This window comes from Pelobates fuscus, chromosome 2 (genome assembly GCF_036172605.1).
Source record: "Pelobates fuscus isolate aPelFus1 chromosome 2, aPelFus1.pri, whole genome shotgun sequence".
Lineage (NCBI taxonomy): Eukaryota > Metazoa > Chordata > Amphibia > Anura > Pelobatidae > Pelobates > Pelobates fuscus.
This window is the reverse complement of record NC_086318.1, coordinates 264,128,650-264,154,611: the sequence shown is the minus strand read 5'-3', so window position 1 is coordinate 264,154,611 and position 25,962 is coordinate 264,128,650. Positions and strand designations below refer to the sequence as shown.

Sequence of the window (25,962 nt, the reverse complement as noted above, 5' to 3'; positions counted from 1 at the left end):
GACACTCTGGGTTTGCCCCCTTTCCACACAAATTGGTTTATATCTGATTGGACCGGTTTAAAAAAAGGATCTGGGGAGTCTAGTGGTAGGTTACGAAACAGGTAGAGTAGTCTATGGAGGATTGACATTTTGATCGCTATGACCCTTTCCGTCCAAGACAGGTATAGTGGTGACCATTTTTTAAGTAAGTTACGGCAGCTGTTCCATACCGCCACATAGTTTGCAGCGAACAGAGCAGGGTGGGCTCTCGTGTATGTAATCCCCAGGTACGTGATAGTATCGGTTCTCCATTCGAACGTGTAGTCCCGCTGAAGTTGTTTGGTTAGGGTGGTTGGTAGTGATATGCCTAGTGCCTGGGTTTTGGACGTATTGAGGGAGTAGTAGGACACCCTCCCATATTCCTTTATCAGCTTCATAACTACGGGGAGTGTGGTACATGGATGTGTCAGAGTAAAATGTCATCCGCAAAGGCTCCTACTTTGACCACTTTGTGACCGATCTTAACTCCTTGGATTTCATCATTAGTTCTGATCCCCTCTAACAATGGTTCTAAAGCCAAAACATACAACAATGGGGAGAGCGGTCACCCCTGCCTCGTACCATTGGTTATCTGGAAAGGGGAGGAGAGGAAACCCGACTGGAGTACTTGTGCCGAGGGACTCGCATAGAGTGCAAATATCTGACGGCAAACTTGAGATGGAACCCCATATGCCTCCAGCACCCCCTGAAGGAAGGGCCAGCCAAGGCGGTCAAACGCCTTTTCGGCATCTAGTGCTAACAGGAGACCGCCCTCTCTGGCCCCCCTAAGCTGCTGGAGGACCACCGATAGCTTTCGGGTGTTATCCAGACCTTGTCTTCCTTTTACGAAGCCGGTTTGGTCATCGTTGATAAGGGAGGGCAGCAAAGGGGCAAATCGGTTTGCCAAGATTTTTGCATACAGCTTAGCGTCCGTATTGAGTAGGGAGATGGGACGGAAATTTTTACAGTTGTCAGTCGATTTACCGGGTTTTGGCAGGGTCACTATAGTGGCCCACAGCATATCCGGCGGCAGTGCTCCCCTCTCCATCGCCTGGTGGACGGTTTCCAGCAGGTGTGGTGCCAACGTCAAGGCGTACTTTTTATAGTAGAGATTGGAGAACCCATCCGCTCCAGGGGATTTGCCATTAGGCAATTCTCTGATAGTGTCTAAGATCTCCGTCAATGTGAGGGGGCGCGTCAGGGTATCGATTTGGCTCCGTGAGAGTTGGGGTAGTTTAATGCGGTCAAGAAATGTTTTCACTTTAATTTCAGTAGGGGTGTGCGTATTGGGGTCGTCTTTCAAATTATACAGTCTGGAATAGAAGGTGGCGAACGTGTCACTAATCTCTTGGGGCCCTAGCTTTTTTGTCCCATCCTCCCCCAGTATGTGCGCTATTCTATTAGTGGACAGTTTGTCCCGCAGTCGTGCTGCTAGGTACTTGTTAGCTTTCCCACCTGAGTGGTAGTTGGTCGCTCTCAATCTATTTAGTAAGTACGCAGTTTTCGCTGCGCTCAATGTATGTACTTTTTGGTAGGCCTGCTGGAGTTCCGCAGCAAGTGTCCTGGTAGGGTTGTCTTTGTTCCTGTCTGTTAGTTCTGCAATTTGTTCTTGACATCGGAGAAGCTCTCCCTGTCTGTCTTTTCAAGTATGCTGATCTCTTAATGAAGAGGCCTCGGACGACCGCCTTATGGGCTAGCCAAACTGAGGTTTATGATACCTCTCCCCCGCTATTCAGTCGGAAGTAGTGGTCTAATTCGACTTTTACTAGGGCAGCAAAGGACTCGTCAGAGAGTAACGACTCATTAAGTTTCCAGGTCCCTCGCCCCCTGAATTGGAAAGCGTCATGTAGTGTGGTGTAAACTGGGCAGTGATCTGACCAAGCAAATGATCCAATTTTACATTCCACCATTTGGGCCAGGGACCTGCTATCTAGCAGGAACGCGTCTATGCGGGAATAAGTATTGTGCACCGCGGAGTGGAACGTATAGTCCCTCTCCATGGGGTGTGAGATCCTCCAGCCGTCATATAGGCCATATTTTGAGATCAGGGTGGTGAGGCTTTTGCATGTCTTGGACAGGCGTCTACCCCTATTACGGGATGGCGCAGCTGATGTGTCCAATTGTGGTGACTGGATGAAGTTTAAAATCACCACACAGGATTAGGCCTCCCTGACGGTAGTCCTCCACTATTTGGAGAAGTTTGGTTAGGAAGTTTGTTGAGTCGGTGTTGGGGAAGTAGGCTGTAACCAGTGTGTATTGCGTCGCATTAAAGAGGCCCACTAATATAATGAACCTCCCTTGTGGGTCAATGTACTGTCTCTGGACATCCAGGGCTATGTCCCTGCTAATTAGAATTGACACCCCTTTCGTCTTGTTAGCAGATTTGGCATGGAATTGATTAGGGTATTGTTTAGCAAATAACCTTGGTTCCATGGTTGACTTAAAATGGGTTTCCTGGATACACGCTATATCTATATGTTGGTGTTGTAGCATCTGAAGTAATAGGCTTCTTTTATTCGGGGAGTTAAGCCCCTTCACGTTATAGGAGACTATTTTCATAGCAGAGTGTTAGATATCGAGCAGGTGATGACTCATGAGTCCCATAGTCATAAAGCGTATGGCAGTGTGAGGTGTCTAGTGTGCGGTACACAATATTGCTCAGTTTGTAATGGCAGGTCTGTTGGGGATCACAACGGTGCAGTTGATCGAAATCCAACTTGGTGAGGGGGGGGGGTGAAGATAGGAATAACAGAGAAAAACATTTAGAAACAAGTTACAAAGAGCTCAAACCACTTGAGCTATATCGTGCCTAGTTATACTGGGCACAGGTGGTGGGTGACGTAGCTGTCGGTCGTTCTGGTGTATTAACGACCGTATCTAGGGGGGTGGGGAGTCACGCATAGGAGGTAAAGAAATGGGAATATCTCGCTTGTGCAGGGGTGTAAGAGACCTCGCTACATGAGGCACAACCAATATGCATCAGTGCCTTGCCCTGTCTTTGCTTAAGTAACAGGAACAGGGGTGTCTTGGAGTGAATCTGCTAATGGGCAGCACCTATTCTAGCCGTCAACTAAAAGTTGTTGCGGTCGTTATGTACTTCAGATAGTGCGCACAACAATAAGCATTATACAAACATATCCCCCTTTCACTGAAGGTCGTGGGACCAGGTGAGACAGTGAGCAATGGCACAACATATAAACAAATATAGAACGGTTAATGAGGTATTGGTCTAGCGATCATGTAGCATATACTCAGCCTGCACGTTAGGCCCTGGACCAGTCTGCCGACAGTCTTGGTATTTTTGTAACAGGTTGCACAGGTACGTCCGGCCCAGGGAGCCCCCAGTCCGCCAGCTTCTTCAAGCCTTCTTCCACAGAAGTGATGGTGATTGGAGTTGTCGTGGTGGACAATAAGCTTTGCTGGGAAGCCCCACCGGTACGGAACCTCCTGTGCCCTCAGTGTGGTGGTGATAGGTGCAAGCGATTTGCGAAATTGGAGTGTGTGCGCTGACAAATCCGCAAAGATCTTCAGGTTCCCATATTGAGAGGGTATGTTATCTTTTCTAGCTGCTTTGACAATCTTCTCCTTGACATGGAACAAATGCACTCTGGTGATTACATCTCAGGCAGGAAGGTGTTGGGGTCTCCTGAGTCGGTGTGTTCTATCTAGGACCTCTTGATCCGGGTGAACTTCTGGAATCAGTACCAGGAAAAAGGCCTGGAGATAGTTGTGCAGGGCTTCATTTGTGACTGATTCAGGGATACCCCTGATGCGTAGATTATTTCTCCTGGACCTATCTTCCAAGTCAGCAATTTTCAGATTTTGTTCTCGGATAAGTTGTTGCACACGGTGTAGTTGGTCAGCCATGCTGTTATGCGTGGAGGCATGCTTGCTGATTGCGTTCTCCATGTGGGACGTGCGTAGGCCCAGGTCTTGTATGTCCCTTTTAAGTTCGCTGGCTAGCGTTTTTATCTGCCCTGCAATGGTGCCCTGTATCTGCAGGGTGAAATCCGCCATGAATGATTTCATTGTGGTCATTGTGAGGGGGCTATCCTCTAGTAGTGAGGTGGGAGGGGATGGAGAGTCCTCCCTGGATCCGTGGCCTCCGCCATCTTGGATTTCTTCACGGCCGTCGCGGTGTTTGTTGCTCACGGTTTTAGCCATAAAGGTTGCTTTATCCGCTTTCGTCGGTTTCTTGGCGGAGCGGTGAGACATCGTGTCGGTCCCTGCAGGTTTTTATACCGAAGTATGGTATGTAGTCCGGTTATTTTCCCTCCTGTAGCGTGTATCTCCTTGGAGCACTAGAGGAACACGTCCATGCGGCTCGGGTGTTAGACCACGCCCCCCAAAACTCTTTATTTTTGACGTGCAGCAAGATATCATGGATAGGTTACATGTGTAAGATAATAATTCACACATACAGTTATCCAGCAAACAAAATGAGAAAACAGCACAATTTTTTTTTTTTTTAAATACAAGAAATATGGGAACAGTACCAGGCTGGCGCTTGCTAGTAGTCATAGGAGTGTTAGTATGCATTGATCACGGCAGGACTGGTGTTCAGTTTAGGCTTGCACCGGTAGGCGGGCTGTTTGTAGGGATCTTAATCTATTCCGTTAATTGACCGGCATTGCTTTAGAGACCCTTTACCTAGGGGGAGGGGGGGGGGATTGTATTATAAGTGGGCACAGCCATCGTGTATTGCTTAGAAGGGAGATGTTTCTGGTAAGTCCTCATTAATTGAGGTCATGCCTTGGAGGAGAGCGGTAACGTAAACTTAGCATAACGATAAAGAAATACTAAAATCAGGTAACAACATTAGACACCGCAGAGGAGTGTGATTGTCCCGGGTTAGCCCTGGGTATCAGGATCTCTTCACCCAATGCCTGGTGCGTTCCTGGGTGTGAAAGGCACCATGTTATCTATGTCCCATTGTGTGGGGGACATATGAGCCGTATCTGGGGCTGGTTGGTCGGATAGTCCGAGGGCTTGAAGAAAGCCGGGTGCACCAGTGATGTCTTCCAGTCTGTGTTCCTTGCCGTCACGGTAGGCACACAGCATGCGTGGTATGCCCCATTTGTAGCGAATCCCAGCTGCCTGTAGTCGCTGAGTAATGGGACGCAGTGATGCTCTCCATGCGAGAGTGGCTCTGCCGAGGTAGTCGTAAAAAGATAGAGAGGAGCTTTCAAAGTTCAGTGGTTGTTTGTCTCGAACGGCAGACGTTACAGCTCGCTTGTCTGCAAGGGATCGGAAAGTCACAATCTCATCCCGCAGAGGAGCGGTCGTGGGTCTGCGGGCGCGGCCCACTCAGTATATCCCCTCAGTGGGCATCGATTTCACCTGTTTGGGTGGTAGTAGTGTGGACAGCAGGCGTCTGACATACTGTGGTAATTCATCAGTGCTTATGTCGTTGCTCACCCCCCTTATTTTTAGGCTGGGTATCTTCCAGGCCTGCTACCCGGCGGGCTAGTGTGGCATATTGTTGTGTGAGCTGTTGGGTAAGTAAGGCCACGTCGAGGTGAGTCTGACGGGCCGTCGCGGCTTCCTCTTCAACTGACTTCATGCGGCCGGAGAGGGTATGTATGTCCTCCCGGATCTGTGCGCAATCAGCTTGGAACATTGTACGTAGTTCTTGCAGTAGGAGTTTAAGGTCGCCCTTGGTAGTTGGGGCGCTGTCAGCGTCCACCTCCGTCGCCCTTCTTCCCTTCTTAGCCACAGAGGCCCTGGCTTCTGGAATGGGGTCTGGAGCATCATACTCCAACTCACCCGAGGAGCAGGAAGGCGATCTTTGCAGCACGGCTGCCATCTTGGGCTGCGGCCTAGTGCGGAGCAGATACCCGATATCACGGGATCCCTCGCTCCGACCCTGTCAGGATTTGAGGGTCTTTTTCCCCATGCTGGTCGAAGGCGGTAGATGTCGACCGGGCTCCGTTTTGGGCTTTCGGTGCGCCTCAATGTGGGCTCAATACAGCTTGTCTCCCGGAGCTCGTCTGAGATGCGACTTGGCGCGATGGCTGCTTGCTCCGCCCCCTCTACTTTTTATTTTTAAACTCCTGAGAATTCAGTTGTTTGAAAGGTTGATTTATATATATATATATATATATATATATATATATATATATATATATATAAATATTGTTCTGACTATTTTCTATATAATGTTTTGGTCCTGCAAATACAGTTTGTTCCGTGACTTATTCCATACCTCTCCAGTGAAGGGGCCCCTCACTGGAGATATTTAGACATTTTCCCAGAATTGGAATTTCTTATTATTAATATTAATATTATTTTCTACTTCATTGTTCAATAAAAGTATTTTACTTAATTTATCAGTGTTGGTATATTATTTATATATATATATATATATATATATATATATATATATATATATATATATATATATATATATGATTGTACGATCTAGCTGGGAATTTTTCATTTACCTCCTAGCAAGTCATTTCTATACTTTATATTAGTATCTAAGTGGCTACTCTGTTATCTTTGTCACACAGTTTAATAGATACTTATCCTTTTATAGACTGACCTAGCAGTAGACATTTGTAGATCGTATCCTTTTATATGTGATTCTTACTTGAGATTATTCAACCTCTTTTTGGCTGGAACTGATTTTGAGTTCATTGGCGCGCTCACTAATACACTTGTTTTATTAGTTTTAATAACTATTAGTCGCTTGCTGTTGTATTGTGAAGCAGCCCATTTAAAGTTACACTACCTATTTATTTTTTGCTATTTATAATGATTCAGTAACCGATTTTTTTCATTTGTGTGTGTATATGTATATATATGTATATATGTGTGTATATATATATATATATATATATATATATATGTGTATAGTATATATGTGTGTGTATATATATATGTGTATATATGTGTGTATATATGTATATATGTATGTGTATATATATATATGTATATAATAAATATGTAAATACGTAAATTTGCGGGACCTGTCTGACAACCCAGGCCGAAAGTCCAGGGAATTGAATTTGCTAGCACTATATTATCCCTGTAACTTTCCAAGACTCCATACATGGGGGGTACTATTTTACTTGGAAGACTTCGCTGAACACAAATATTAGTGTTTCAAAACATTAAAATGTATATTACGATGATATAGTCAGTGAAAGTGAATTTATTTGCATTTTTCACACACAAATGACACTTACACTGACAATATAATTGTTGTGATACGTTTTACTGTTTTTAAACACTAATATTTGTGTTCCGCAAAGTCTCCCGAGTATAACAGTACCCCTCATGTACAGGTTCTATAGTGTTTTGAAAAGTAAGAGAGTCAAATAGAAGACTTGTGTTTCAGTTATTTTACATTGAAATTCGCCAGATTGGTTATGTTGCCTTTGAGACCGTATGGTAGCCCAGGAATGAAAATCACCCCCATGGTGGCATACCATTTGCAATAGTAGACAACCCAATGTATTGCAAATGGGGTATGTCCAGTCTTTTATAGTAGCCACATAGCCACAAACACTTTCCAAAATTGGCGTTCAAATTAGTTTTTTTGCATTCTTCACACACAAACAAATATTAACACCAACTTTGGCCAGTGTTTGCGACTAAGTGGCTACTAAAATTCCTTGGCTACCATACAGCCTCAAAGGCAACGTAACCAATCTGGCGAATTTCAATGTGAAAAAAATGAAAAATTTAACATGCTATATTTGACCCTGTAACTTCCCAAAACACAATAAAACCTGCACATAGGGGATACTGTTTTACACGTGAGAGATTGCTGAATACAAATATTTGTATTTTATAGCAGTAAAACCAAACCGTATTATGACAGTCACCGTTAAAATGTCACATAGATCTAAAAAAAATTAAAAAATCTTATTTTATCCCAATTTTTTTTATATTTTAGTCATATTAAATTGTTTCATACCTAAATATTTGATGTTGAATGAAAGCCCTGTTTCCCCTGACTAAAATTATATAATAATAAGTGTTGAACAGCCATATAGTCAAATTTCAGATTTTATTTAAGTTTTGTTTTGACCACAACGTGTACATTTGGCTCGGTCCTTAAAGGGTTAATAGCTAGCAATATCTGCTATATTTAGTGGCAGTCCTATAAATATGCAGGTTTCACCGTCCTGTCAGAGATATTGTGTAGGTAGGAAATACGTATATAGTGTGTGATATAAATTAATACATGCATAATAGCAAAAACACAATGTAGCTAATATGCCATGAGGTGCTAAAAGGAAGAAACTAGATGTGTTTTTTTTTCTCAAAGTATGACCCTGTCAGCTAAAAGAACCAGACAGTGAGTAAATACATCTGTGTCAATACAGATAAATTAAGTTACAGTTTAAAACTCTTGAAACGCTTAGGTGAGCAAGGACACATTGGTTTGAGCAACCAAATTCCACATAGAAAGAAGAAATGCTGACTATTAAAATTAAATTAATTAAAATTAAACATTCCTAAATTGTCCTGAACAAGGATTAACCCAATATGATAACAGCTGGTAATGCTCCTGATGTAAACAAACATCTCCACCTGCTGTTTGAAACCTATAGAAATCTGTCAAACTGACGTCAACAACCATTAACATAAGACTTGTCCCAAAATTTCATTGGACTAGGTTAGAAGGTTAACAGATAAGGAATGACATATAACCCCATGACACAGGGATATAGAGGACAAGGAGGGACAAAGGGGACAAACCTTAGATTTCATATCAACATCATATGACTCTAACGATCTCTTGAAATCCCTTGACATATGACAATCTAGAAGACCTCTTGAAACAATCTTAAAAATAACATCCAGCAGACATCTATTGGTAAATATAAGCCAATTATATCAATTATAAAATGCATAACTAAAAGCTAGCATTTTTCTGGGTAAAAACTGATCTGAATCCCCCAGATTTTATGATAAAGATCGGTATCTCAAACTGCAGATGGGATGCTTATTAAAATTGTGAAATAAAAATAGAATATCAAAAGTTACCCAGAGGAATATTAATGATATAACAATTTAGGAAATATTTATCAGATAACTGTTTTTTTAACTAAACCTGCAAGAATTTAGTTACTGGATTAATTAATTAACCATAATTAATTACTCTGTGAAACAGCAGCGAACTAGTTCAAATCCTGTGTGAGTTAAAATCTTAAACTGCCTTGTGAGCACCGAGCTGGTTAAATGTATGTGACTAGCTGATAAAACATTGTCGTAGAACAAGGGTCCTCAAACTCCAGCCCCCCAGATGTTGCTGAACTACAACTCCCATGATTCTTTGAATTACATAGATAGCCAGAGAATCATGGGAGTTGTAGTTCAGCAACATCTGGGGGGCCGGAGTTTGAGGACCCCTGTCGCAGAACTTTGTGTATAGATCACCTGAGTCAATAACAAATTCTGTCCAGCTAAGTCTAATGAATGTTGTTCACATTAAGCAAACAATCCACACATTGTAAATCATTCTAAGAGTAAAAACTAAGATTGTATTTCTTTAAAATCCTGAAAAATTCTCTTTAAATTATATTAATCCATATGCTGATAACTCATATGGTTCCTTACAATTGAACAAATAGTAACATTCTATTTGCTGATTGTCTCCATCAATTGTATATGAAGTAACATATTACATATGCTAACCCGGTTGATTGAAAGTGAACTAACAATCCCATCACTCTAAAGAGTTTGAAATTGCTACTATGATTGCGATACTGTACTGTGCCATATTTTGTTCAATATTTTTGAAAAACTATTCACTAATTACCATGTGTATTTACACTTATTGACAAAAATAAACATAATTTTTATAAAAATGTGTGATATTAATGTATGAAATATTAAATGTGAACAGCATACTCAAGTTCTAAAGTGTTAAAATAGTGAGTAACTCTTCGCTTTAAATAATACAATTAAGTGCTAACATGGCCATAACACTGGTAATCATCTGGTTATAACAATAGTAATCATCTGCAAGGGCTGCAATGTTGGCTATTGAGCAGTCAAATTAAAGTGTTGACTAAGAGCATATGGTATCAAGAGACAATATACATTAGCCTGATGTGTATTCAATGAACCGTAGCATGAACATTGTGGGGCTAGGAGAGTCAGCGTTTGTAACAGGTGCTCCTTGTTCGGTTTGTCTTGCGCTGCAGTTAGTCAGCTGTGCGGGGTCTAAAGAAATGAGTACTACAGCTATATAACGAAGATTAGGAGTGTCTCTTTGACATTGTCTGTATATATATGCTTTTCTTCGGTCCTTGATTGCTTTTGGGCAAACGCTGCAACGCATTGTCTTCTTCCCTGGATTCCTTCCTGTCGGCCTCTGGGAAGTGCAACTGGCGGAGGAACTCCTTTTGGTCGTCCATGGAGGACAGGGTAAGCATCTGGTTTCCCTGTGGTACCGCCAGGGATCCATCTGCTCCCCATCGGTATCTGACTCCTGCATAGTTACATAGTTAGATAGCTGAAAAGAGACTTGCGTCCATCAAGTTCAGCCTTCCTCACACCTGTTTTTTGCTGTTGATCCAAAAGAAAAAAAAAAAAAAAAAACCCAGTTTGAAGCACAATTTTGCAACAAGCTAGGACAAAAAATTCCTTCTTGACCCCAGAATGGCAGTCAGATTTATCCTTGAATCAAGCAGTTATTACCCTACATTGAAAGATTATATCCTTGAATATTCTGTCTTTGCAAGTATGCATCTAGTAGCTGTTTGAACATCTGTATGGACTCTGATAAAACCACTTCTTCAGGCAGAGAATTCCACATCCTGATTGTTCTTACAGTAAAAAACCCTTTCCTTTGCCTTAGACGAAATCTTCTTTCTTCCAGTCTAAACGCATGGCCTCGTGTCCTATGTAAAGTCCGGTTTGTGAATAGATTTCCACACAATGGTTTGTATTGGCCCTGAATATATTTGTATAATGTTATCATATCCCCTCTCAGGCGACTTTTTTCTAAACTAAATAGGTTTAAATTTGTTAACCTTTCTTCATAGCTGATATGTTCCATTCCTTTTATTAATTTTGTAGCCCGCCTCTGCACTTTTTCTAGTGCCATGATATCCTTCTTTAGAACAGGTGCCCAAAATTGCACAGCATATTCAATATGTGGTCTTACCAGTGATTTATAGAGAGGCAAAATGATATTCTCGTCCCGAGAATGAATGCCCTTTTTCATGCATGACAATACCTGACAATACTACCTGCGTCCCGTAGTTGTTTGGCAATTGGTGCTAGCTGTCTCTGTTCCGCAAACGCTGTGAATGGGAGATCCCCATATAGGGCCACAGTGCTACCCTCCATTTGTACAGTGCCCAGGTCTCTGGAGCGGGACATGATAGCGGAGCAGGTCACCATGTCCTTCGTGACCCCTATAGTGTCTCTAGGTGTGTCTCCTGGAGCTGTTGCAGCTTTTCAGATTCTGAACGCTGAAAGTATTGTGTTGGGGCAGTGCCTCCTTTAACCCCTTAAGGACCAAACTTCTGGAATAAAAGGGAATCATGACATGTCACACATGTCATGTGTCCTTAAGGGGTTAAGGCCCATTGTAGACATTAGGCGGTGGATGTAGGGTAATAAAGCATTTCCTTCCACGCTTTCAGGTATTCCTCGGAGGCGTATGTTCCGCATTCTATGTCGAGCTTCCATAGTTGTGATAGTCCGAGTAAGTTTCTGGACTTGTGAGGAGAGATTTTGCAATGAGTCATGGCAATGCTGTATCTGATGTTCCCTTGCACTTCTCGTGTTTCCATTGCTGTGAGCCTCTGTTGGAGGTTCCCCACCTCCTTCTTTGTGCTTGGTAGGTCAGCTTTCCACACCTCTCTCATTTCTGTTAAGAGTCTTATGTCCCTTTTTGTTGCAGGTGATAACTCTGCCTCTGATTCTGGGCTTCAGTGTCTGCTGGAGATGAGGTAAGACTTTCCCTGTCATCCTGGGATTCTCCTGAGTCCTCCTCCTCACTGCTATCTGCTGGCACCATCTTGGCGGCAGCCTGTGGAGTAGGCCTTGCAAATGAGAGCTGAATATCAGTCAGTTTGGGTGTCTCTGGGTGGCGACATTTTTTATTTTTGTGCACCATTGGTGTCTCAGTGCGGGAGGCGTATATGTGGCAGTGTTTGGGAGCAGTTTGTTGGGTAATTTTCTTACTTTATCGTGCGCTGATAAGGAGCTCGACACACGCGTCTTGTTCGCTAGCCAATCGGTCACGCCCCCAACCCCATATATTTTAATAAAGATTATTAATTTTAATATTTTTAATGAAAATGTTATTTTTAGTTAATAAAAATTAATCATAATTGATCCCCATAAATATCCTTACAGTCCATGCATTTCCTCTGTGACTTCCATACTCTCAGGTGCAATCATGTAATGAAACATAACATCTAATTAGAAGTAAGGGCAAATAATTTAAAGAAGAAAGTAAATCTTTCATGTAAGTTTAAAGGAATACTATAGTCACCAAAACAATATTAGCTTAATAAAGCAGTTTTAGTGTATAAATTATGCCTCTGCAGTCTCACTGCATAATTCTCTGGAGTTAAATCACTTTTATTTCTGTATATGCAACACCAGCCACACGACCTGCATGGAAAAAAAAGTTTTCCTTTTCATTCAGATGTTAAAGTGACACTATAGTCACTAGAACAACTACAGCTTATTGAATTTGTTCTGGTGAGTAGAATCATTACCTTCAAGCTTTTTGCTGTAAACACTGTCTTTTCAGAGGAAATGCAGTGTTTACATTACAGCCTAGTGATGACTTCCCTGGCCACTCCTCAGATAGCGGTTAGAGATCCTTCCTGGGTCATGGCTGCCTAAAATGCATCCAAACATTCAGTGTCTCCTCCCTCTGCATACAGACACTGAACTTTCCTCATAAAGATGCATTGATTAAATTCATCTCTATGAGGAGATGCTGATTGGCCAGGTCTGTTTGAATTGTGCTGGCTCCACCCCTGATCTGCCTCCTTGTCAGTCTCAGCCAATCATATGGGGAAGCATTGTGATTGGATCAGGCCACCACTTCTAATGATGTCAGTAGACAGCTTGTTTTTCTGAGGCAAACAGCATGCAGAGCTACAGCTTCAGGCTTGAATACAAGTAAGATTTTGCTATATTTATGGAGGCATGAGGGGCCCAGGGGGCTAGATGGTGGTTTTAACACTACAGGGTCAGGAATACATGTTTGTGTTCCTGACCCTATAGTGCTCATTTAAAAAGAATTTGTATTAAAGGAAGTATAAACCTTGAATTACTCTTTACATTAAGTGTTTAGGAAGGCTGTGCAAGTCACAAAGTGATTTAAATCTTAAATGGCAGTTTTGAAATTAAATAGCCAAAGAATTGAGCATTAGCTATACACCAAAACTACTTCATTAAGCTAAAGTTTTGGTGACTATTAGTGATGTACCGAACTGTTCGCCGGCGAATAGTTCCCGGCGAACTTAGCGTGTTCGCGTTCGCCACGGCGGGCGAACATATGCGATGTTCGGTCCGCCCCCTATTAATTTACTAATACTTAGTAAAAATTACTTAGTATTAGTAAATTGTGCCCCTACTCGCAATACCGCGAGTAGGGGCATGTCTATTAAACAGTGAGCAGCCTGTGGCTGCTCACTGTTAAAAAAAAAAAAAAAGGGGGGGGTCCTAAAAATCACAATAAGAGGGGGACCTATTGTCCCCCCCTGGCCCCCACCCCTGAGCGGCGGGTGGGGGCCCTAAAATTAACAATAAGGGGGGGACCTATTGTTCCCCCCCCGGCCCCCACCCCTGAGCGGTGGGTGGGGGCCCTAAAATTAATAATAAGGGGGGGGGACCTATTGGGGGGGGTGTGCCCTTGTTAACCCTTCCCCCCCAAAAAAATGATCGACCTACCTACCTACCCCCCTCACCCTAAAAATAATGAGGGGGGGACCTTTAACTAAAACCCTGTGTAAAAAAATAGATAAAAACAACTTACCATTTGATGTTTTCTTTCTTCTACAATCTTCTTTTTTCAGCCCCAAAAAAGGCCAAAAAAAAAACATAATAACCGACGCAATTAAAAAAAAAAAACCAAAAAAAAACGACCGCACAAAAAAATAATCCATCTTCACCCATGGAGGGCTCCGCGCAGACTGAGCTCTGCAGGGCGGGGAAAGGCTTATAAAGCCTTGCCACGCCCTGCAATTAGGCTAAGAACACTCTGATTGGCTGGTTTAAGCCAATCAGAGTGCTCTTTGTCATTTTCCACAGCGTGGGAAAACTCCAAAGAACTTTCCCACGTGTGTAAAATGACACAGAGCACTGTGATTGGATGGATTTCAAGCCCACACTGTGTAAAATGACAAAGAGCACTCTGATTGGCTTAAACCAGCCAATCAGAGTGTTCTTAGCCTAATTGCAGGGCGTGGCAAGGCTTTATAATCCTTCCCCCGCCCTGCAGAGCTCAGTCTGCGCGGAGCCCTCCATGGGTGAAGATGGATTATTTTTTTGTGCGGTCGGGTTTTTTTTTTTTTTTTTTTTTTTTTTAATTGCGTCGGTTATTATGTTTTTTTTTTGGCCTTTTTTGGGGCTGAAAAAAGAAGATTGTAGAAGAAAGAAAACATCAAATGGTAAGTTGTTTTTATCTATTTTTTTTACAGGGTTTTAGTTAAAGGTCCCCCCCCTCATTATTTTTAGGGTGAGGGGGGTAGGTAGGTAGATCATTTTTTTTTTTGGAGGGGGGAGGGTTAACAAGGGCACCCCCCCCTCCCTTTGTATTTAGGGCCCCCACAATAGGTTAATTTTAGGGCCCCCACCCACCGCTCAGGGGTGGGGGCCGGGGGGGACAATAGGTCCCCCCCTATTGTTAATTTTAGGGCCCCCACCCACCGCTCAGGGGTGGGGGCCGGGGGGACAATAGGTCCCCCCCTTATTGTTAATTTTAGGGCCCCCACCCACCGCTCAGGGGTGGGGGCCGGGGGGGGGGACAATACCACAAACGCTTAATGGAGTGACTGCTACACTCTTACCACGACCCCCCCCGCGACTCCCTAGGTTAGGAGTTTCAATCACGTGAGGCAGAGACCACACTCACGGCAGGAGGCAGCACTGGACAGCCCACACGCTTCAGAAGTCACTCACTAGTACACACCCATCAATATGCCCACGGGACACCATACCGACACATACAGGCACACCCAAGTGTCATAACCATGGAGGCACCACGTACTCCATAACTACTTCACACACGGAACGCGGATACCAGCACCGAATATACGACTCAAACACACAAATAATAATAAGTTGCGACTGACTAGGTTTGTCACCTCCTCAAAAGGACGCATGAGCCTACAGGCATTGAGCATGAGTGTCCAGTAACGTGGCAAAAAAATTCCCAGCTCCCCAGAGGCTGTCCTAGCACCCCGGTCATACAAATATTCATTAACAGCTTTTTCTTGTTGGAGCAGGCGGTCGAACATTAGGAGTGTTGAATTCCAACGTGTAGGGCTGTCGCAAATCAAGCGCCTCACTGGCATGTTGTTTCGCCGCTGGATATCGGCAAAGTGAGCCATGGCCGTGTAGGAACGCCTGAAATGGCCACACACCTTCCTGGCCTGCTTCAGGACGTCCTGTAAGCCTGTGTACTTATGCACAAAGCGTTGTACGATCAGATTACACACGTGCCATGCACGGCACATGTGTCAACTTGCCCAACTTCAATGCCGCTATCAATTTTTTTCCGTTGTCACACACCACTTTGCCGATATCCAGTTGCTGCGGAGTCAGCCACTTTTCCACCTGTGCGTTCAGGGCGGACAGGAGTGCTTGTCCGGTGTGACTCTCTGCTTTCAAGCGAGTCAAACCCAAGACGGCGTGACACTGCCGTATCCGGGATGTGGAATAGTACCTGGGGAGCTGGGGGGGTGCCGTTGATGTGGAGCAAGACGCAGCAGCACAAGAGGACTCAGCCGAGGAGGTTATGGAAGAGGATGGAGTAGGAGGAGTAGGAGGGGTAGAGGAGGTGGCAGCAGGACTGCCTGCAAGTCGTGGCGGTGTCACCAACTCCTCTGCAATGCCACGCATTCCTTGCTTGTCAGCCGTCAGCAGGTTTACCCAATGCGCAGTGTAGGTGATATACCTGCCCTGACCATGCTTTGCAGACCAGGTATCAGTGGTCAGATGGACCTTTGCCCCAACACTGTGTGCCAGACATGCCATGACTTCCTTTTGCACAATCGAGTACAGGTTGGGGATTGCCTTTTGTGAAAAGAAATTCCGTCCGGGTACCTTCCACTGCGGTGTCCCAATAGCTAAAAAAATTTTGAACGCCTCAGACTCAACCAGATTGTATGGTAAAAGCTGGCAGGCTAATAGTTTGGACAAGCCAGCTGTCAGACGCTGGGCAAGGGGGTGACTTGGTGACATTGGCTTCTTACGCTCAAACATGTCCTTGACAGACACATGACTGTGGGCAGATGAGTGGGAACTGCTCAAGGCGGGAGACGGAGTGGCGGATGGTTGAGAGGGGGCAAGGAGGACAGCAGTGTTTGACGTGGTTGAAGATGCTGGACCAGGAGGAGGATGGCGGCTTAGAGTAGGCGTGCTGCTTGTACTCATGTTTTGATCCCATAGGCGTTTGTGATGTGAGATCATGTGCCTACGCAAAGCAGTTGTACCTAGGTGGGTGTTGGACCTCCCACGACTCAGTTTCCTTTGGCACAGGTTGCAAATGGCATCGCTGTTGTCAGAGGCACACACAAAAAAAATGCCACACTGCTGAGCTCTGCAATGACGGCATTCTGGTGGTGGACACAGCATGCGTTTATTGGCGTGCTGTCGGGCTGACCCCGGGTGCCGATGCATGCTGTCTGACTGTGCCACCAGCTCCTTGCGACGACCCCCCCCCCGCTTCTAACTCGTCTCCTCCTCCTCTCTGTCTCCCCATCTGAACTTTCGCCCTGTTCTTCTTCTTGCCGAGCGGGCACCCACGTGACATCCATGGACGCATCGTCATCATCAACCGCTTCGCTTGTATCTGACAACTCAGAAAAGGAAGCAGCAGCGGGTACAACATAATCATCATCACACCGTACCTCCATGTGTTTAATGCTGCCTGCCTGAGACATATCCCTGTTATCTACATCCTCTAGCAATAATGGTTGCGCATCACTCATTTCTTCAAACGGGTGTGTGAATAACTCCTCTGACATACCAAGTAAAGCGGCTGTGGTGCTAGTTTTGGTGGTGGCGGCAGGCGGGTGAGTGGTATCTTGAGAGGTGCCTGAAGCTAAGCTGGGTGTATTGGGTGTCCTGTGTTAGCCAGTCAACTATGTCCTCAGAACTTTTCAAGTTCAGGGTACGTGGCTTCTGAAAACTGGGCATTATTCTAGGGCAAAAGGGAATCACAGCACCACGACCACGACGGCCCCTGCGGGGTGGCCTGCCTCTGCCTGTCATTTTTTTGGGATTAGTGGTACTATGCGTGCAAGCTACTGTGAGACCAGATATGATTGGCAATGTGAACTGTAACAGTTCTGCAGAGCACACACTGTAGGCCTGACACACCCGCTTGAAGACAAGTAACTGCTATTCAATCTATAACAGTGAAAAACAAATTTTGGTTTTAAAAGCACGCTATAGAGACACCAGATATGATTGGCAATGTGCACTTGAACAGTTCTGGAGAGCACACACTGTAGGCCTGACAGACGCTTGAAGGACACTGACTGGCTGCTATTAGCTTACACTGGAAACCTTTTTTCTTTGTAAAAGCACGCTAAAGAGACACCAGATATGATTGGCAACTGTCAAAGTACACTGGCACAGGTCTGCAGAGCACACGCTGAAGGAGGCCTGACACCCAGACGCTTGCAGACAACTAACCGCTCTTCTATTACAGTGAAAAAAAATTATTTATTTTAAATCTAAAGCTTAAGCTATTGTAAAAACAGATATGAGTGGTGGCACTGGGCAAGTGGGCACAGTATCCAATGTGAACCTCACACAGAAGCTGGCAGGCAGGCACCTGCAATTACATTACACAGGAAAAAAAAAAAAGCAGCCTGATGTTCTAGCCCTAAAAAGGGCTTTTTGGGGTGCTGTCCTTACAGCAGAGATCAGATGAGTCCTTCAGGATTGTAGTGGACACTGAATACCCTAGCCTAGCTATCAATTTCCCTATCTAATCAGCAGCAGCTAAACTTTCCCTCCTCTCACTAAGCATGCAGCTTCAGAATGAATCGAAAATGGATGCTGGGAGGGAGGTTGGAGGGTGTGGAAGGGAGGGAGTGCTGCTGATTGGCTGGAATGTGTCTGCTGACCGAGAGGCACAGGGTCAAAGTTTGCCCAATGATGATGAATAGGGGGCGGATCGAACTGCGCATGTGTCCGCCCGCCACGGCGAACGCGAACACGCTAAGTTCGCCGGGAACTGTTCGCCGGCGGACAGTTCGGTACATCACTAGAAATAACCAATAAAAGGTCTTATACTCACATTTGGTTGAGCAGGAACTACTGCTCAGTTTTCAGGGCGTAGGTGGTATAATCCCCACCTGGGATTCTTTGGTGAGTTGTTCTCCAAAATTCTTGCCCTTCACTCAGATCCACGTAAAGGTTAGCTGCTCACTCCACACAAGACCCAGTATTTCTCTCAACAGCTCAGACTCTTTGGTTACCAGTGACGACACTGCCGCTTTTTGCATACATATTTCATGTAGAGAGCACTATTTTGCCTTGTCTTTCTCTCTTTTTGGGACATCCGAACTCTGGGAAATCTGTGAGAAATACTGTCACCTATATTCTACCAGTGCAGAATCAACATCACTGAATGCAAATCACACCAGAGCTTGTGCTAGCTCCACAATTTGTGAGTAGGATTATTATGCTCTATTTACTACTACTATCTGTTTGTGACATACTACACTATTGTAGTTCTCTCTTCTTTTTTTGTTTGTTACAATGGACTGAATAAGCAAGAATCGCTAACAAGAGATGCCCACAAAAGAATCAAAATAAATAAGGTCCTTGTTTATTGTACCTCAAATTTTTGACTTTTTTTTTGTTTTGGTTTTTTTAATCTTTTTATTTTCATTTTTACATTTAAAAGTTTTTGAATGTATCTTATTGTTTTTTATCTATCATTATTTTTACCACTATTATAACATCTTCATTTGGTGCAACTTATACCGTTCTGTTGTGTACAAAATTGTATACACTTGCTGGATACTTAGAACACGTTACTTTTGGATACATCTGAATTTAGCATGATATACGCGACCTCCCTGATCTATACTACATTATACCAGATGTGGATTAAACTCTTAACATATAAGGTTTTATATTTTTAGTGTTACCCCTGAATATTCAGAGCATAAAAACAAGTCGCAAGAGGACGGACAACAGCTCAATTAGCCTGCCCTTCGGTGGATCCCGCTCAGTTCTCAAGCTGGTTTTAGCTCATCTTGTGCCATTACAAAGAGAATCAGATCATGCATCTCAGACTGATTCCACCCAAAAGGGCAGAACAGATCCAAAATACAGGCCGTCTCTCTCTGCACGAGAGAGACAGCAACTCCAGACGATCATTTCAGCCTTGTTAGGCATCATCAGTGAGGCATAGCTGATATCTTTCTAGGCACCTGATATGTTTCAGAGATATTCTCTCTGTATTGGCACAAGATGAGCTAAAACCAGCTTGAGATCTGAGTGGGAACTCACCGAAGGGCAGGCTATTTCAGCTGCTGCCCGTTCTCAGTATTCTCTTGCGCCCCGTTTTTTGCTCTCCACAAGTTTAAAGGGTAATCCAGACGTGGACCCCTTGCTCGTGGTGCCTAGAGAGATATCAGCTATGCCTCACTGATGATGCCCAACAAGGCTGAAACGATCGTCTGGGGTTGCTGTATCTCTCGTGCAGAGGGAACTTGCTGGCATTTCGGATCTGGACTGCCTGTATGGGCGGGACCAGTCTAATATGTTTCAGAGATGTTCTCTCTGTAATGGCACGAGATGGGCTAAAATCAGCTTGAGATCTAAGCAGGAACTGTCCGAAGGACAGGCTATTTCAGCTGCTACCCGTTCTCAGTATTCTCTTGGGCCCTGTTTTTTACTCAGGGGGAATATTCACTAAGTGCTGACACTTTTTCTGTATATGCATTTATATAACCATAATTGTTTTGAGTGTCTCTTAACACCAATTAACATTTTAAATTGCTGTTTTTTCACGTTTATGTGTGGGCTCAGCAACCCATGTTTTGCTCTTTTTTTTTTTTTTAATTTATTAAAGTGGAAGATCACATTGGCAGGTTCAGTTCAGCAATAGCAAACCACCTGCTTGCTTACAGACCACCACTGCCATTGATGACAGAAACCTACTTGTGAAACTCCTTAGATGTAGACATATACAGTGCCCTCCACTAATATTCGCACCCTTGGTAAATATAAGCAAAGAAGGCTATGTAACATTTACCTTAACATTAAGGTTTACCACAAGAATAGTGTCAAAGTAACGGCAAAAAAGGCAGATTAGTATCATGTATGTATGTATATTTTGTGCATTTACCTTAATAAAAAGAGATTTGCAAAATAAATAAAATAAACATGTTCAGTTAACAGATTTGTGTAGAAATCGTTTTTTTAAATGGTAAATGTACATAATATCAGTAAGTTATGGGCTATCGGCCTGAAAGTTCACAGATTATTGGTATCGGCTCTAAAAAAATCTATATCTGTCAATCCCTATGCTTTACAATGGGTTGACTTACAAAAATTTAATTGTTACCAGACAATTTGGATGCACAGGAACAGAGGGGTTGAGGGCCCTGCTCAATGAGCTTACATGCTAGGAGTGGGGCAACATGAAATAAAAGGTAAGTAGATTGGTAGAATAGTAGTCACTTAAGACCACTTTGTTTTTGTTTTTTTGTTTTTTTATGACCGTTGCAGGAGAGGAATCAGTTGGGAGCCATTAACCGTTTAATTGATACACTTTTGTGAAAAAGTGAGTATTTAATGATTTTTTTGAAGGAGTGGAGAGTGGGTGAGCGTTTAGCGGAAAATGGAAGGGAGTTCCACAGGAACGGTGCAGCCCTAGAGAAGTCTTGGATACGAGCATCAGAGGTGGGAGTACGAAGAGAGGATAGACACAGGTCTTTGGCAGACCATAGGGGCCTATACTGGACTTTTTATATATTGGGGAGGATAGATAGGTGGGAGCAGCATTATGTAGAGATTTGAAAGTAAGAACCAAACTTTTAAATTGAGCTCTATATCTTAAGGGAAGCCAGTGCAGGGACTGACAGAGGGGTGAGGTGTGGGCGGACAGGAAGATGAGCCTCACCGTCGCATTAATTATAGACTGCAATGGGGTAAGTTGGGAGCACGTAAGACTGAGAAGCAGATTGCAGTGGTCAAGGCGAGCGGACAGTGGCATGGACCAGCACCTTAGCCGCATCTGGCTTTAAGTAGGGACGGATGGATGCTCCAGAATTTGGCGATCGACTGGACATGAGAGGCGAAGGAGAGGTCAGAATCAAAGAGAACACCTAGGCAGTGAGCGTGCGTGGTGGAGCTGATGGTAGCACCATTAATGTGGAGGGAGACAGAAACTGGAGTAGCAACACTTGAGAAGTTCTGTTTTGGACAAGTTGAGCTTAAAGAAGTAAGCAGCCATCCAGTTAGAAATAGCAGAAAGGCAGTCAAGAGGGGTGGGGAGAGATCAGGGGAGGATAGATGTGCGTGTGTTGGGGAACACCAACAGAGAGGGGTTTGGGGAAAGAGGCAGAGCTAGAAAAAGAAACTCTAAAATATGCTGGGACATGTAGGAGGAGCACCAGGAGAGAGCAATATCTTGTAGACCGAGATTACAGAAGATGAGAAGAAGCTGTTTATAATCAACAGTGTCAAAAGCAGCGGAAGGGTCAAGGATAATTAGGATAGAATAGTGACCATGAGATTTTGCAGCTAATAGATCATTGGATACTTTGGTCATAGCAATTTCCACAGAGTACTGAGCACTGAAACCAGAGTGAAGTGTGTTGAGCAGAGAGTTGGACTCGAAGTCTGTCAATTTCACATACACAAGTCTTTAGAGGATCTTGGATGCTAAGGGCAGTAGCAAGAGAGAGCGGTAGTTGGGCTGGGAGTTAGGGTCAAGGTTGGGCTTTTTTAGAATTCGGGTTACAGTTAGATGTTTGAAGGCTGATGGAAATGTGCCAGAGGAGAGGGAGAGATTGAGAATTTTAGTGACAGGCAGAGCAAGAGAAGGAGACAGAGTACGGATGAGATGCGAGGGAATAGGATCAAATTAGCAGGTGGTGGGGCGGGAGGACCGGAGCAGAGCAGAAACCTCTTCCGCTATAGCGGGTACAAATGAACCTAAAACAGCAGAGGGAGTGAGATTGGGGAAAGTATTGTAAGGGGAAGGAGAGAGATCAGAGATCTCTTCCATGATGGTAGAGATCTTGTCAGTGGAGTTGCACAGTTTGTGGTGGTTAAGTTGGTAGGAGGAGCAACAGGGCGAACAAGAGAAGTGTGAAATAGTTGTTTGGGTTTGTGGGAGAGTGTGGTTATGAAGGTATTGAAGTAATTTACCTTTGCAGAGGAAAGAGCCAAGCTGTTAGAGTGCAGCATAAATTTGAGACTTTCTCCAGCAGCGTTCAGCAGTTCTGGAGCATTTTTGGAGGTATTGAGTGGAATTGGTGTGCCAAACTTGTAGCTTGCTGTGTTTAAGTCTAGGAGGTGCCACAATGTCTACATCTTGACCTAGAGCAATTCTCCACTAACCTTCAAACTTTCCTTTTACCCATCTCAAACCTCACCTGCCCTAGATCTTCAATCTCCTTCTACAATTCCACCCTCTCCTCTCATCTAAGTTGAGATGGGTAAAAGGAAAGTTTGGAGGTTAGTGGAGAATTGCTCTAGGTCAAGTCATGGAGCTTTCTGTGAGATTGATGTGCCGAGGGTGGTGTCAGTTGGGTCCTGGATGTGCTGATGTCAAAAGTCAGCAGATGGTGGTCAGATGGAGGAAAAGGAATATTGGAGAGATTAGAGGCAGTACAGAGGTTGGTGAAGGCGAGATCAAGAACTATTGTTAAAACATAATGAATTTATCAATTGCAGTGCTATCAACTTTGAGAAATCTAAAATACACAAGCTTATAGTATGCAGTAAATGTGGCTGGGAAAATGTTCAATAAAATAACCAGCAGTGAAACTACTAGCAGTGCAGCCACATCAGGCCCACAAAGCTGGAAAGTGGGGACCATCAGTTAGGCACTCAAATTTAGAGTCACCAATGTGCATAACTGATTTGGGACCTAGTCGGGGACCATGTCAATTTAACAGTGTGTGTTCGGATCCCTGTCAATCTTCTGCTCTGGAAGAAGTGAGTGCAGATCACTTTCTTAGCTTACAGAGAGCCGGGTGGAGAGGGATAGAAAGAGAAAGGAAGGAGAGAGCTTAGACAAGTCCCATACTCTCCTCAGCCAGCAGTCAGATGTGTGTGTCTGTATATGTCAGTGTGTGTATTGGAGTCTGTTTGTGGCAGTGGATGTATACATTTCCATACATCACAGAAATTAAATGCCAACACAATACACAAATACAGCCCTGTATTCAAACACCCAAACTACATACAAACACACACCTGCAGTCAAACAATATGTACAAATGTACCGCTGCATTAAAAACAGAATGCACATACACAACTGCATTCAAATTCATGCAATGCCAAACAGTGCCTCCTAAGCTACGCTTCTGCTATGTTCTATGCTTTTCTACACTGTTTTTAATAATACTTTGTGATACTGTGGACCAAGGCCCTACAGTGTTTATTATGACCTGTAAGTACAGGCATTGTAATATGTGAGCAATCTTTTTGATATTAAGATGGTGGAAAATATCACCATTTGATAATACCCCTGCGTTTTGTGTTGTATTTAATATATTGCTTATTTTCAGGGTGTATAGAAGGAAAACTTCAATTAAAAGTCCTCCATCTATGTACTAGCTTCTTTGGGGTGTCAGAACTATGTCCATTTTTTTCTTTTTTTAACCCCTTAAGGACCAAACATCTGGAATAAAAGGGAATCATGATATGTCACACACGTCATGTGTCCTTAAGGGGTTAAACATACATCAAACAAATACACTTTTATGTTCACACACACTACATAAAAAAATATGCTTACATACAACAATGCTCACAAATACAATCCTGCATGGATTTGCAAATGGTCTGGCCCCAGTTTGCAAAGCATCATGGGAGTTGCACGTCAGTTGAGGATCGAACTTTTGGCTACTCTTGCGCTAGATTTGGGCCCAAAAACAATTGAACATGTTAGAAATTCTAGCATAAAATGTAACTTACTTTTTTTTCTTCGTCTAACACATTATTGTATCTCTTGCCCTCCTGACACGTAATTTTCAACTGGTAATTCCATTTGAATATATTTCTTCCAGGTATGTGTGTCTTTATTTTATAAATCTTGTAAAGAGAGATTTTCATATGATAATGAAGCTTCATATATGATGTAATCCCATAGCACTGCTAGCTGTGTAAGTTATGCTTTGTTTTGTTTTCTATTTACCCTTAGAGATCCCAGTGTTCCACTTGTGTGGGAGGCAGTCAGTGAACCTAAAGTAGTTTTTTATGAGCTAGAAGCACTTTTCTCTAAAACTGCTGTAAAGGAAAGAAAAAAGCCCATTTCAGATACGATAACGAATACAAAAACTAAACAAGTAAGTACATTAATATTCCAGAAGATATTTCTATGCTTTAAACTCCAACATACACTGCATTGTTTTACAGTGAGTAAGTAAAAACATTAAGGTAAGTGTAGATAGATTTGGGCTAATGGGAACAAAAGAATGAAAAGGGCTCTCTAAAACACCAAAACAACTATTACAATTCTCAGCCATTTAGAAGTAAAATTACTTTGTTTATCAATCCCTAGACACACTTGCCCCAGTTGAGACTTGCACGACCTCTGTATACATTTCCAAATTATCTATTGTTTTGGGTTTTTTTTTACTTTCCTTATTTCACGGTGTATTTAATTTTATCATTTAGATTACATAACTTCCCATAATAAATAGTATGAAAGATACCCAAAATTTTTTTTGGGGTTTGGTGAATTTGATATATTAGTATGACATGTTGTTGCTGGATTCAGTCGAGTAACCTAAAGGTGTAGGTTAACCCGTTCGCGCCGTTACGACGTGCTATGCCGTCAGGGCGTTTATGGGCTTAAACGCCTTCACGACGGCATAGCACACCGCGGCGTTTAAGCCCACCCACATGTTCCCGATCCCTCCCAAACTGCAGATCGCGGTTGGGGGACCTGCCTGGCAACCCAGGCAGGTCCCCTGTGGCCAATCCGCCGTGATCTGCAGTTTGTGATCGCAGTGACAGCCAGTCACTGCGATCACTGTTACAATGTGTCAGCCAATGATTTTAAATCACTGGCTGACACATTGTCTCTGCCCCTCTCCTCACCTCACTTCGATCTGAGAGAGAGAGGCAGAGAGATCGTAGCTGGAGAGTGCTGTGGAGAGAAATTTGTTAAAAAAGAAAGTAAAAGTTAAAAAAAAATAAAAAAATTAACCCTTCCAGTGCTGGTCACAGCATTTTACACTGTGATCAGCCTGTTTAGGGATTTTAGTACATTAGTACTATTATTCATTTTTTTTTTTTTTGGGTCAAAAAATTTTTTTACATTTTTTTTTTGACCCTTTGTCAGCCGCAGCAACCCAAATCACCCTTAACTCTGTCCCCGCTGCCGTGATCACTGTACTGTACAGTATCGCTACTGTACAGTATTGTACCAGTGATCACTGTGATCAGAGGGCTCTCTCATCAGGCTGACTTTTTTGGGGGTTATTTTTATTAAAAAAACAGAAAATAAAATAAAAATTAACCCTTTCTGTACTGGTCGCAGCAGCCTAAACTGCGATCAGTACATTTATTTTATTTTTT

At 43.4% G+C, this 25,962-nt stretch overlaps 1 protein-coding gene across 1 annotated transcript in view; it reads left to right on the top strand.

Annotated features, from left to right (window-relative positions):
* FMN2 (formin 2) overlaps positions 1 to 25,962 on the top strand; it is a 172,773-nt gene that overhangs the window by 48,330 nt on the left and 98,481 nt on the right. The window contains exon 5 of the mRNA XM_063443374.1: positions 24,581 to 24,725. Coding sequence (XP_063299444.1) covers positions 24,581 to 24,725 — 145 coding nt within the window. The remainder of the gene's footprint in view (positions 1 to 24,580; positions 24,726 to 25,962) is intronic.